The 13283-nt window shown below is 50.2% G+C and overlaps 1 protein-coding gene across 2 annotated transcripts; it reads right to left on the reverse strand.

The window, feature by feature from the left end:
- Window positions 1–428: 428 nt before the first annotated feature.
- PPIE (peptidylprolyl isomerase E) lies at window positions 429–10274 on the reverse strand. Of its 2 annotated transcripts, none has more exons than XM_077837915.1 (10): window positions 10232–10274; window positions 7602–7700; window positions 6394–6437; window positions 5635–5661; window positions 4398–4479; window positions 3831–3931; window positions 3092–3215; window positions 2766–2951; window positions 976–1118; window positions 429–878 (listed from the first exon to the last, which is right to left on the reverse strand). In XM_077837915.1, the coding sequence occupies exons 1-10, from the start codon at window positions 10260–10262 to the stop codon at window positions 810–812; spliced, it is 906 nt and encodes a 301-aa protein (XP_077694041.1). In that variant the 5' UTR covers window positions 10263–10274; the 3' UTR covers window positions 429–809. The 2 variants fall into 2 exon arrangements, with proteins under 2 accessions (XP_077694041.1, XP_077694042.1); XM_077837916.1 differs by lacking the exon at window positions 10232–10274 and adding an exon at window positions 8958–9288.
- Between the last annotated feature and the right edge of the window lie 3009 nt (window positions 10275–13283).

Consider the following 13283-nt stretch of genomic DNA (forward strand, 5'->3'; position numbering starts at 1 on the left):
TGGTGCAGAGGACAGTCCTTTGCTATGGCTGTGCATGAGATTAACTAACTGATGATACTGCCTAGCTCTTTTCATCCAGAGATCTCAAAGCATTTTACGATGCAGCTCAATACACCCATTTTACAGAAGGGGAAACCAAGGCATAGGGAGGTAAAGTCTAAGGTCGGCTAGAAAGGCTGTTAAACAGACTCACCCGCTGGCTGTTAAACACACAAACCCAAAGCAGCTGGCTGAACAGTAGGGTCCACAAGTAACTCCATAAAACACAAGGCAGACTCCTGCTTCTTCAAACCTTTCCCATGACAACAACTCTTTCTTAGATTGTAAGAAACAGGTGGCGACGTTTGTACTTCGTTGACCTCTAGATGTTACCATGATCTGTGTGCTAAACAACACAACATTGTGAGAATTCCAAGGTAAGGGACACATTTTCGGTATTTTATACAAGCTCTGGTTTATTTTAAACAAGAAAAAATTCTCTATGGAAGGCACCGGCAGGACTGGCGATGCCTCGCAGAGGAGGGACACAGGATCCACTCCAGATTGGTCAAACTATTTGCACGGCTTTTTTAAAGGATGCTTCCTGTGACCCGCCGGGTGAAAAAGCACCCGCTGATGGACCTAGTCCTGTCTGCTGACCAGACTGTTCAGCCCAAGCCTGTATGGTAGTTTCTAAAGAAACTATGCAGCAAGTGGGACTTGTGGAGTAACAAGGTGACTTTTCTCCCTGGCAGTCTCCAGTTCTGTTTTCCCCATCCAGAACAACTTCCAGCCTTCACTGCTCCTCTGGTCACTCCATCCAGACGGGCTCACACATACTCCCCACAGTCTGAAATGATCACTTTCTCCTTGGGTTTCCCATCTTTGCTGCCTTGAGCCTTAAGAAAAAGGAAACAAGAAGTAAAGATAAATCTCCAAGTCAGACCAAAGAAACAACTGGGGAAACATCCCGTTGTCTGCTCCCCAGACTCCTACCTCGATCTGCCGCACCACCTCAATCCCTTCCGTCACCTCTCCAAAGACCACATGCTTGCCATCCAGCCAGTCCGTTTTATCACAAGTAATGAAGAATTGGGAGCCGTTGGTGTTTGGGCCAGAGTTTGCCATCGATAACAACCCTGGGGACAAAATATTATTATTGTACTGAGGTCCAGTCACGGAGCAGGACCCGACTGTGCTGGGTGCGCTGCAGGATGGTCCCTGCCCCAAACAGCTGACAAATACGAGTGACCAGTATGCCATTTATCATAGATCTGCTCTATGCTCAGCGCATCACCACATCGGCTGCCTAATACAAATACTCCTTCAGCAGCCCCGTCATCACAGGACAGCCACAAGGATCAAGAGACTCATAGAATATCAGGGTTGGAAGGGACCTCAAGAGGTCGTCTAGTCCAACCCCCTGTTCAAAGCAGGACCAATCCCCAGTTTTTGCCCCAGATCCCTAAATGGCCCCTCAAGGATTGAACTCACAGCCCTGGGTTTAGCAGGCCAATGCTCAAACCACTGAGCTATCCCACCCCCAGAGAGAGACGGTCTGTTGGCTGGTATGTTTTCAGGTTATAATACAGTGCTGCCCTCTGCTTCCTTTCTCCTCCTGTCTCAGGCTTCATCCGTCCCATTCATGGTACGCCCATTACACATTGCCCCACAGTGTTCGATACGATCATGTACCCTCCCACCGCGTGCATCGAAACAATACATATTACAAGGAGAACGTCAGGCCAGATTTGGTCGCAAGTTTAGATGTTGTAAAACACGAGTGTAGATTTTTTATAAAATATAGGATCCATCGAAACTCTCCCATGTAATATTACCACCCAATGGAAATAAAAAATCCAAATCAACATTCCCTACTGTGTTTACAACCCAGCATCATATTAGTGCACCAGACACTGAGCTCTGAACGCAACAAGTACGAAATTGACTACGCTCAGTGACAGCGGGAGAGCCGAATGGCTGATATTGAGCCTCTTAGGGACACAGGACTGGAAATGACCTCTTGGGTCACCAGCTCCAGTCCCGCTATCCCAAGCAACCCCTCGTAGCATCCCGCTCAAACTCTTACTTCTGGGTCGCTACTGCAAATCCAGCCTACGTCAGCTGGGACCAACTGTTGCCATCAGCGGATGGCTACTAGGCAGCTGCTTATTGGCCTGTGTAAAATACATCAGTGGCCTGACAACGTACGTAGGTGACATAGGTCACTTCCTAGAGGAAAGGTGTCCACATCACAAACCCCACCCACAGGGTTAACACTGTCTCCATTTGCTGAAAAGCTCAGCCAAGAAGCAAGGGGCTGAACTGGCCACGGACAATGAAATCCTCTCCCACTTGTAGAGATGCTCTTTCCGAGTCAAGTTTGCAGCACATCAGTGGTGCAATGTGGGGGGAGCTGTACCCAATCTGTGCCCGACGCAAGAGCTTCACCCTATGGCTACGGAGCCCTCTGCCCCCTCCCCCCAGGGGCTGCAGGGATGTGGTGCTGGGCGCTTCCGGGAGTGGCACGGGGCCAGGGCAGGCGGGGAGCCTGCCTTAGCCCTGCCATGCCACAGGGGTGGCAATCCCGCAGGCTGTAGTTTGCCCACCCCTAGTGTAGACATAGCTTTAAAGGCTGAGAATCCAGCACCATTTACTGATAATGAACTCAGTCACACCCCAAAAGTCCCAAATTCCAGCAATCTGCCCCATGCAGTCGCAGCAACCTTTGCCCGAGCTGCCCCACTAAGCCAGCCTGCTCCTGCACCCACAGGATCTGGCCTTACCTGGTCCCGTGTGCTTCAGAATAAAGTTTTCATCGTCAAATTTCTTCCCATAGATCGATTTGCCTCCGGTGCCGTTGTGGTTGGTGAAATCTCCAGCCTGACACATGAACTGGGGGATGATGCGATGGAAACTGCTTCCCTTGAAGCCAAAGTTCTTTTCGTGGGTGCATAAGCAGCGGAAATTCTCTGTGTGTGTTGGGGGGGGGCAGGACGGGGCGGGATAGGGGAGGAAAGAAAGCAAAATCAAAGTTCAAAATGCCAGCAATGGCGCTATATGCTAAAGTTCATCTTAGAAAGCGCCTTAGAGGCGTGGCACTCTCTCTCACCTGCTGTCATGGGCACAATGTCCGAGCGCAGGAGAATCTGGATTCGACCAGCAGGCTTGTTTCCAATCTTGATGTCCATGTACACCTGAGGATTGGCCCTGGATTTCTTAGCAGGAGGCTCACCCTAGGGAAGAGAAACAAAGTGATGTTCCCATAGGTTCTTCTTACAGAGGCCTCCAGCCCCGAGTTCTCAGCCTTCAGTGGGACAGCAGGCTGTGACAATTCCACCTGGGGCCGGGGCTGCTCCCCCTCACACAGGGAACGTCAACACACCAATCAGGAGGCGTGACTGCTGCTCGTGTAGACGTACCTGAGCTAGCTTTAATATAGCTAGAGGTAAGCTAGCTCGAGTAACAATAGCAGCGAAGCTCCAACAGCATAGACAGCCTGAGTTAGCTGCTTGAGAACGTACCCGGGGTGCCGGGCAGGGCTGGGCTCCGGAGTCTAGCCCATGCCCACGGACGCTGCCCTCGTGACTCGAGCTAGCTTTGAACTTGCCTTTTTCAGTATCTGTGGCATCTGAAAGGAATTTCTGAAGCTGCAAAAATATTGTGGCACTAATGCATCTCCTGCCCTCATGCCTGACCTGCTGCAACTCGGACAGCGTTTTAACCGACGACTCCCCCAAACCCTGACCATGTTCAACTCCTCCTTTCCATCGACACAAAAGGAACAATTCAAATCCATCGCTCGATTCCTTCCTTCTCCCCACAGAAAGAGAGAGAGTCCTGCCGTTTACCTCCTGCGTCTCTGATTTGGAAGGCTCTGCTCCCTCTTCCTCTGCATTCTCCTCAAGCGTCTTCCCCGAAAACTTCTTCAACCAGTCATCATCCGACCAGACTGGGACAGAGAGAAGAAGGGATCAGAACAGGGTCTAAACCAAATCACGTGTTCTTCTGTGGCATGAGCAGCCAGGTCTGAACACAGTGTGTTCTAGGACAGCTTTAAGACATTGAAGGTGCAGGAGCACTCAGTCCCCAGTAGGAGAACCCTAAGGACACAGAGCCCGCAGCATAGAGAATTTAGACCCATTACACAGGTGAATGAGAAAGTGATGGTCACTGAGTCAGTATCTGCAGCCTAGTAAAACCTCCCATTAGAGTCAGCTCTCTAAAATTACCAACAGAATCAGCCCACTCAGTCTTCCCTAATGGCTACTCTGCCCACGTAACGTGTGACACAGGCCCTCAGCAAAGCGATGGAGAAGGGAGACATTCAGCAAGCAAACAGAATCCGACACAGCCAGGCAGTACTGACAGCAGGACATTGAGGTACCCCCCCACCGCCTTCTCATTCACCGACTCACCGGGTCTGGAAGAACCTTCCTTAATCCGCATTGGCTTGGCCAAGTTGACACGAATCGTCCTGCCAAAAAGCTCAGATTCATTCTAAGGAGAACGAAAGAGAAAAAGCTGAGAAATTCCTACGTTCTCCAAATCCCTGCCGGGCTCCGAGAGAGAGTCAAGAGAAACACAGACCTTCCCGCCCGCTATCTGAGAGTACTGATTATTTGAATTACCATAGCAACCCCAGTCATGGACCGAGAGCGCATTGGGCTAGGTTAGGAGTGGCCAACCTGAGCCTGAGAAGGAGTCAGAATTTACCAATGTGCCCTGCCAAAAAGCCACAGTAACACATCAGCGGCCCCGCATCAGCTCCCCCAGCCCACCGGCGGCCCCACCGATCAGCACCTCCCGATCAGCTGCTTTGCGGCATGCAGGAGGTTCTGGGGAGGGAGGGGGAGGAGCAAGGGCATGGCAGGCTCTGGGGAGGGGGCAGGAAGGGATGGAGCGGGGGCAGGGCCAGAGGTTGAGCAGTGAGCACCCCCCCGGCACATTAAGAAGTTGGCACCTGTACCTCCGGCCCCAGAGTCGGTGCCTTTACAAGGAGCCGCATATTAACCTCTGAAGAGCCGCCCGTGGCTCCGGAGCCCCAGGTTGGCCGCCCCAGGGCTAGGTGATGGACAAACACAGAACAAACAGACAGCCCTGCCCCAAAGAGCTTACGAAGCGTGAGACAAGAGAAAAAGAGGGAGACAGGGAGGAGCACGAGGCAACGAGGAGACAATATCGGCAAGCACGAGAGGCAGTGGTCTTGACACACCAGCGGCCTAACGGTGGAACAAAGGCCCGCCTCCAAGGATATGCAAAACCAGCCACTACCCCCCATTTTAGCCGGCAATTCCCTTTACACTCGAAGAACCTGCAGCTAGTGCAACACACTGATGGGATTCCTCTCTACTTGTGTCCATTCCCGACCGCTGTTATACGGGGAGGATCCAGAACCGAGTTACTTAAAAAAAACCACCCACCCCAGAGGGTATCAGATCCATGTTTCCCTTTCTTGGCCTAGGAGCTATGATCAGCTGTCAAGGGGATGAGGGTCATTAGATATAAGAGATTAACAGAAATCTCCAGACAATGGTGAGACATTTGGTCATCTCTCATCGTACTGGGAGCAGAGCAAAGCCAAATGATGCAGGGGATAGAGAAAGGGCAACACTTCCCCCAAGAAGGTTCAGTAAAGGGGATTGTAATCCATACCATATTGTCAATAGCAGCTGCAGCGTCCTAAGGGAAGAGCAAGAGAAAATACGTTATTGCTAATTCAGCCATTACTCCTCTATTCATGTAAAAAAAAAAAACAAACCCACCCTAGACGCATGGAAGGCTGCGAGGATTTCATACCAATGCATAGCCTGGGCTGGCAGAAATGGTCTAACCCAAAAATAAGGCTTGCTCCTCAATGCAAAGCCTGTAGCTTCTTGCCACATCTCACGTGGACCTTCACAAGTGTTTTCAGACAAAGGGGCAGACGCATTCCTGGTTTTCGCCCCATCGATCCAATCAGCTAATGCCTCCAAATTGCACACCATTTGGGTCCCGTGTTATGCTGGTTTTTATTTTTTGACGCCTGCGATAGGGTCGTCGGGCCACAAAGAGGTGCCAGCACATGGTATCTACTGAACTAAAACCACCACTGGCATCATGGACTGAGACAGCCCTGGTCAAGATTTTGGACCACAAAGATTTTCCAAGACGGAGATGGATCATCCAAAGAAAGCAGAAAAAACAGAGATGGCAAAACTGGACCCAGAAGTGGGACAGCAACTCCAGCCGAAGGAGAACCGTATGTAGCCATGGCTGTTAACCTTGAAGGAGTCAGTAACAAAGGGTGTGATCCGATTTCCACTGACGTCAACTGCAAAACTACCAATGACTTCAGTGGGAGCAGGACTCGGTGAAAAATGGTGGAGGAGGAAGAGATTTCAAACTCAGTATTAAAATTTGCTCCTTTCTCACCTCTGCCAACTCAAATTCGATGAAAGCAAATCCCCGGTGCTTTTCTGTGGAAAGATAACGAACAGTTACAGCCGCCAGGAAAGCCAGAGAACAAGAGATTTGACAACAAGTCACTCGTGCTGCGAAGGGAAATTAATTTCTCTGCTGCTCCTTCCCCATTTGAGAATTCAGACTTTGTTTCAGACACACTAATGTTTTCAGAGGCTGGTGCAAAGAACTGGCAACATCAGGGGTTACGAAATGGCCCATTTTTAATTAGTTCAAGTTGTACAGAAACATTAAACTGTTCTTTATGGCTCTGATGTTAACAAAGCTAAATCTCCATCAAGGTAATTCTCAAGTAATGAATTTAAACAATTTGTTGTACAGAAAGAAGAGCTAGCTTTACACCGTCATCCTGAAATAAGCTCCAGGGCACCTGGATCCATGCAGACTCACTGAAGTCAAGTCTGTGCATGTGGAAATCACTGCAGGTTTGGAGTTTTAGTTCACAACCGAGATAGAGAAAAGGCACACAGTAGCATGTAATGACAGGAAAATCCCTTTGCTAAGTACTGAAAGTTGCTATTTATGAAATAAATAAACAAACATGATTTAAAGAAGACATTGCAAAATACACGGTGTTCATCTATTTTGAAAACTGTAATTTAGTTTTAATTGTTCACGCAAATATATCAGGGAGTTCGAGCACATGCCCTGGAGAATATGTTGTCAGAGAATGGACTTTCAGTAATAACAGATCTGACTGCAACCGCTATTGAATCTTTGCTATGAAGCAGGGAGAGGACAGTGGTTTCTAGGTGATTTCTGAGGGTCGGGATTGTAAATTGTCCCGGTGTGATTCAGAAGATGCTAAGAAACTGGTCAAGTTCATTGGAAAACTCAAGCCTCTAAAGTTTTGCACATTCCAAAGACAGCATGTTACCCAGCACATCCAGAGCACTATGAACCGCAGTGGTCCTGGTGCACTGGGAAAATGCTGCCCCCAGATTTTGATGTTACAGAAGCACAAACCTCTACAGTTATCATTATGCAGGGTTCTCTCTTCAAGAGAGCCTCGCAAGCCATGGTTTCTTGGGAAGCAGCAAACCCCAAGGACAGAGCAGCTGAAGAGGGCAACTTGACACTTCTCTCGAATTCTTGGACATGATTCCTGACACAGAGATCCACACAGGGCAAGAAACAAGACAGACCAAAACAGGACTCACCAGTTTCATAGTCCAGAGGTATCTGAATATCAGTGATATCTCCAAAGGGAATAAAGGCAGCATGAAGAACTCTCTCATCCACCTCTTCCGCAAGTCCACCTGCAAGTCACATAGAGTGTTCTCTACCTGTGCAGCCTGTTTGCCCACTAAGACTGCCCAGTGCAGAAACTTGGCCTCAGTGCAGAGGAAAGGATGGCCTGCTGATTACAGACAGCTTGTAAACTTACAGCTAGCGCAGAATGCAGTCGCTTTTTTTTTCAGCGGAGCTTCCCACAAGTAGCATAGCAAATCAGTGCTCTAGAGACCACCCTGGTTTCCAAGCCATGTGCAGGTGCTATTCAGAGTGCTGGTTTTGATCTACAAAGTGGCTTATAGCCTGAGTCCTATCTTAGTCCTGGGGATACTCACACACTTAGAATTAAACACGTGGCTAGGTCTATGCAGGATTGGGGCCAGCGGTTTGGGGAAAGATCTGAAGTTTCTCCAGTGGCTTCTACACTGTTTTCAAAACCCTCCAGTGGCCTCAAAGAAAATCCCTTCTGTATGAGAGACACCACCCTCCCCATCAGCAAATAAGGACCCTATAAGAGACACCACCCTCCCCATCAGCAAATAAGGACCCTAAATAAGGGAACCCATTCCAACCCCCTAACTTTTTAAAAACCCTTTTGAAAAAATGAAGAATGCAGGTACCACTTGAATTCACAACCAGTTCCTGCTCCTTTTCTGCTTCTTAATCTACATCTGGCTCGGACCAAATACACACACACACCCCGCCCCCAAAAAACCAAACAAACTGCTAATCCCATCCCAGGACCAGATTCTTCAGCTCCCCAAATGGCAACAGATAGGCACATGAGCAAAAACAGACCTGCCAGATGTACTGAGCCAAAGACAGTGACCAAAGGGAAGGTTTTGTGCACCGCATGGCAGAGTCTGATCAGACAAACTTTAATCAGACTTGTTGTATCACAAACCTGACCTTACCCACACCAACACCATCTTGGCGTGAAATCGTACAAGGGAGAGAGAACTACAAGCTCTGTACAACTCACCCGCTAGCTCAGGAATAGATCCAAATACAGTAACATGGAGACCTGGCTGGAAACTGAAATGCAGGCAGATTTCCATGGTAAAAGGGGGAACCTTTGCCTACGCTGACAGGGCACATACGAGGAAGTGGACCAGAACCATCGCATCACCTGCTCCTGCTGGCGGGTCAGATGAACTGACCTTTGCAAGCTGCACTTGCCCTGCCCAAGCTAGCAGCTACACAAACACACATTGCCCAGCACAAACGAGCAGCTCAGACACTAGGAAGTGGAGTAGCACCCCCCAAGTCTCAGTCTTCCACACCTGCTGCAGACAGGTGCCATGGATCAGTGCAGATGCAGCTAAGCACCAGGGACAACATTAATTTAGCAAGTCATTTGGAGGTCAGGGGAGGGCAAGAATACATGAGCCCTGCAGCTTGGTTGAGGGGGAGAGCAAGCAGATATTAAAAAGTTGGGCAAAGGATTGAGTAACATCTGAGCTGCCAAGTTGTTTGGGTACGCATCCCAACCTGCGAACAGGACCTCCCCGGGCAGGAAACACACATGGCGTACAGCCAGAGTGCTTGAACTCAGGTGCCTGGAGTTAGGCACCATAATAAGAGGCCTGATTTTTCATAAGTAAGAGCAGCTGCTCTCAGGAACCCCCCTGAAGACCAGGCCTACAGGGGTTTAGGCATCAGAGTTAAAACATTATGACCTAAGCGGGCATTCATCCCATTCGGTTCATGCATGAGAGGTGCACACTTCCCACTAGTCAAAGGAAGGAGACTACCTTAAAGTGCCATTTCGTTTTCCCTTCAGCTGAGTGTGACCCATTTTACTGAGTCTCCTGCTCTTTTGCGTCATCCCAAAAGCCCCAGCTCCGGGACTCCAGGGAGTCTGAGAACAGGAGCCCTTCAACAAGAAGGAGAGCCAGCATGTTTCCAGCCCTGCAGGGACAAGCGGGGAACCCTAAAGCTAAACAGGCTTTGAGCCTTTGATAATCGCAACGCCCCCCCCCCCGCCCCCATAACGACGTTTAACCCAATAATTTCGGGTGGGGTTTGTAATCCCCCCAGCCTCTCCCCGCGCTGGGCCAAGGCAACAGGAGAGGCGCCCTGCGCAACCCGGCAAGCGCCAGAGGACGCGGGAGGGAGAAGCCAGCCCCGGAGCGGAGCAGGGCAAGGCGGGGGGGGACGCGGGGCAAGGCGGGGATAGCTGGGGGGGGACGCAGGGCAAGGCGGGGATAGCGGGGGGGGGGACGCAGGGCAAGGCGGGGATAGCGGGGGGGGACGCAGGGCAAGGCGGGGATAGCGGGGGGGACGACGACGACACAGGGCAAGGCGGGGGGGGGGACGCAGGGCAAGGCGGGGATAGCGGTGGGGGGACGACACAGGGCAAGGCGGGGGGGGACGCAGGGCAAGGCGGGGATAGCGGGGGGGGACGGGACAGGGCTGCTCTCGCCACAGGACTCCCCGGGGGGACGCGCTGGTTGCGGGGGGGGGGGGGGGACGCGTGGCGCGCTTTACCCCCCCTCCCGCCCCGCCCCGCCCCGCCCTGGGGAGCTGCGAGACCCCCGCTCCCGCCGCGACTCACCCACGTACAGCACCCTCTTGGTGGAAGCCATCTTCCCGCCCCAAACCCTGCCCTTGCCCCGGAACCTCACCCGGCCCTCCGCCCGGCCCGCCCCTCGGCCCGGCCCGCCCCCGCCGAGACACGCGGCCGCGGCTGGTTCCCGGGGCCGGGCGCTCACCGCGCTGCTCCGCTGCGGGAGGCGGCGGCGGCCGCCGCCGGCCCTTTCCCGGCCTCCGGGTGCAGGGTTTGCCGTGCGAGTGGTTGGAAATCGCTCCGGTCCGGTAGCAGCGAGCGCTCCCGCTGCCCCAGGCAGGTCGTTTCACTCACAAGCCTGCCCGGGGGGGGGCTGCCGCTCGTGTGTGTGTGTGGGGGGGTCCAATTCAAAAATTGCCCCTAGACCCAGGAGCAAGAGGCACAAGGCTTCGTTAACAGCCGTGAGAGTGGCAAGGAGCGCCAGCCGTTCAGATTAACACAGGGGCGGCTTGATCGCCGGCTGAAAGGACCTACATGGGGGATACACTTGGCTCTTCCGTCTAGGAGAGGGAGGTAATAACAGAACGCCACTAGCCCTCACCTTCAGCCCCCAACTAAAACCTCTCCAATGCATCATCAAGGATCGACAACCTGTCCTGAAGGACGACCCATCACTCTCACAGATCTTGGGAGACAGGCCAGTCCTTGCCTACAGACAGCTCCCCAACCTGAAGCAAATACTCACCAGCAACCACATACCACACAACAGAACCACTAACCCAGGAACCTATCCTTGCAACAAAGCCCGTTGCCAACTGTGCCCACATATCTATTCAGGGGACACCATCATAGGGCCTAATCACATCAGCCACACTATCAGAGGCTCGTTCACCTGCACATCCATCAATGTGATATATGCCATCATGTGCCAGCAATGCCCCTTGCCATGTCCATTGGTCAAACTGGACAGTCTCTACGTAAAAGAATAAATGGACACAAATCAGACGTCAAGAATTATAACATTCAAAAACCAGTTAGAGAACACTTCACGCTCTTTGGTCACTTGATTGCAGACCTAAAAGTGGCAATTCTTCAACAAAAAAACTTCAAAACGAGACTCCAACAAGAGACTGTTGAATTGGAATTAATTTGCAAACTGGATACAATTAACTTAGGCTTGAATAAAGACTGGGAGTGGATGGGTCATTACACAAAGTAAAACTATTTCCCCATGTTTATTTCCCCCACCCCCACCGTTCCTCAGACATTCTTGTCAACTGCTGGAAATGGCCCACCTTGATTATCACTACAAAAGGCTCCCCCCTTTCCCCTCCCCACTCTCCTGCTGGTCATAGCTCACCTTAAGCGATCACTCTGGTTACAGTGTGTATGGTAACACCCATTGTTTCATGTTCTCTCTATATATAAATCTCCCCACTATATTTTCCACTGAATGCATCCGATGAAGTGAGCTGTAGCTCACGAAAGCTTATGCTCAAATAAATTGGTTAGTCTCGAAGGTGCCACAAGTCCTTTTCTTTTTGCGGATACAGACTAACATAACTGCTACTCTGAAACCCAAGATTATTGAAGCAACCCCTGAGTTAGAGGTGTTTGTTTTTTCCAACCATCCTTATCAGCCAGTTGCTATTGCAAACCAGGATGGTGACAGTGCAGCTTCTGAGGAGTTTCTGTGGCTGCAGCTAGCATTACAGCCAGTAGTTCAGCAGTTTATGTACATGTGGTTTAGCTATAGGAGTTAATGCAAACTGACTGAGGATACAATGTAAATGGGGTTATAAGACTTACCCCACGGGAGCCCTGATCCTGAACGGCCGGGTGTCCAGTGATCACAGAACTTAAAGGTGCTTGCAAGAGCTGTTTGAGTCGGAGTCCAATGCCAGCTGCCTTTGCCTGTGTTTCATAGGCCCCTGCCCTGACTCTCTGGGATGCTCAGTAAGGTACAGCTGCATTTCCAAATAATCCGTAAGTTACTGTGCTAAGTGTCATACCACCAGACTGCAAAGTAACCATTTTCCTGCTTTAAATTTATGAAATCTGGTACTGCAGCTGGGAAGCAGAAACGGAATTAGAGTGGTCAGCTAAGATAACAGGTCCAACATGTAGCCTTTAAGAGCTACAAGCCTTTTCAGGATCTTGTTACAATATATTGTTCAATCCCCCATACAAAGGAGTCCATATCATTAGAATTAAAATTCTCTGCTTTGTGACTTGCCCTCAAGAGATGCAGGGCACTGCATTTCTTCACTTGCACTCTCCTAGCTTCTTCTACTCTTAGGGTTTAGGTACTGAGTGTTATAGACCAGAATCCAGATTTCAGAGTCTTGTATATTTCAATACCTTGGTCTGCTCTCAAAAACAAGGCAAATTGGCAAAGTGGAAAATCGAGGTAGCATTTAAATCTAGAAGCCAAGAGAGCACTTTATACTTTTCTAGCACCATTCTTCCAAGGATCTAAAAATGCTTTGCAATTCTGTAGTAAGGTTTACCTCCCCTGTGAAGTAGGCATCATCCTCCTTTTGCAGAGAAACGGAAGTGTGCTTTCCAGCTTGGCGGTTTTCCTTTAGGTGAGATTCTCTTAAATCCTTTGATAGTACTAACCCTACCTTGTTGGGCTGTTCCTCTAAGTCATTTATATAATACCTTCCCCGCCAAAGAATGCCCCCAAACCACTGTAAAGCACACATCAAAACCACTGACCTGCAGGGATCTCTAAGGTGCAGGATAGTTTTACTAGCACAGTACGACACTATACAATGGTTACAAGGAAGGGAAATAAAATATCCAGTTGAATATGCAGGAGGAACAGAGGGACACAGTATGTAGTCATCCAGCGTGAAGAATGGCTGGGTCTTTTCCACTCTTGCAGAGTGCCCTGGGATTTTTATATGGAACGTAATCTGAACCCCTTCTCTATCCTTCATCTGAAAAATGTCTCTCAATACCATTTTAGAGGGCTGCATCCCACCTATGAAATCAACACCATTTCCAATACAATGGGCTTTCTTTAAAGGTCTGCCTTTCAAATACCAACCAGACCCAACACTGCACAGTTTGAAGTCAAAATGTCAAGTGGTAT

This window comes from Eretmochelys imbricata, chromosome 19 (genome assembly GCF_965152235.1).
Source record: "Eretmochelys imbricata isolate rEreImb1 chromosome 19, rEreImb1.hap1, whole genome shotgun sequence".
NCBI classification, from domain to species: Eukaryota; Metazoa; Chordata; order Testudines; family Cheloniidae; genus Eretmochelys; species Eretmochelys imbricata.

What these genes read in the sequence shown, in the direction of transcription:
- PPIE (XM_077837916.1), bottom strand. Translation starts at nt 9,015, where the DNA reads ATGTTGTCCCTGGTGCTTAGCTGCATCTGCACTGATCCATGGCACCTG. An exon ending in ATGGCACCTGTCTGCAGCAG is followed by an intron (nt 7,701 to 8,957) that starts GTGTGGAAGACT and finishes TGTGACTTGCAG; the next exon opens with GTGGACTTGCGGAAGAGGTG. An exon ending in CAGCTGCTATTGACAATATG is followed by an intron (nt 4,480 to 5,634) that starts GTATGGATTACA and finishes CGTTCTCCTTAG; the next exon opens with AATGAATCTGAGCTTTTTGG.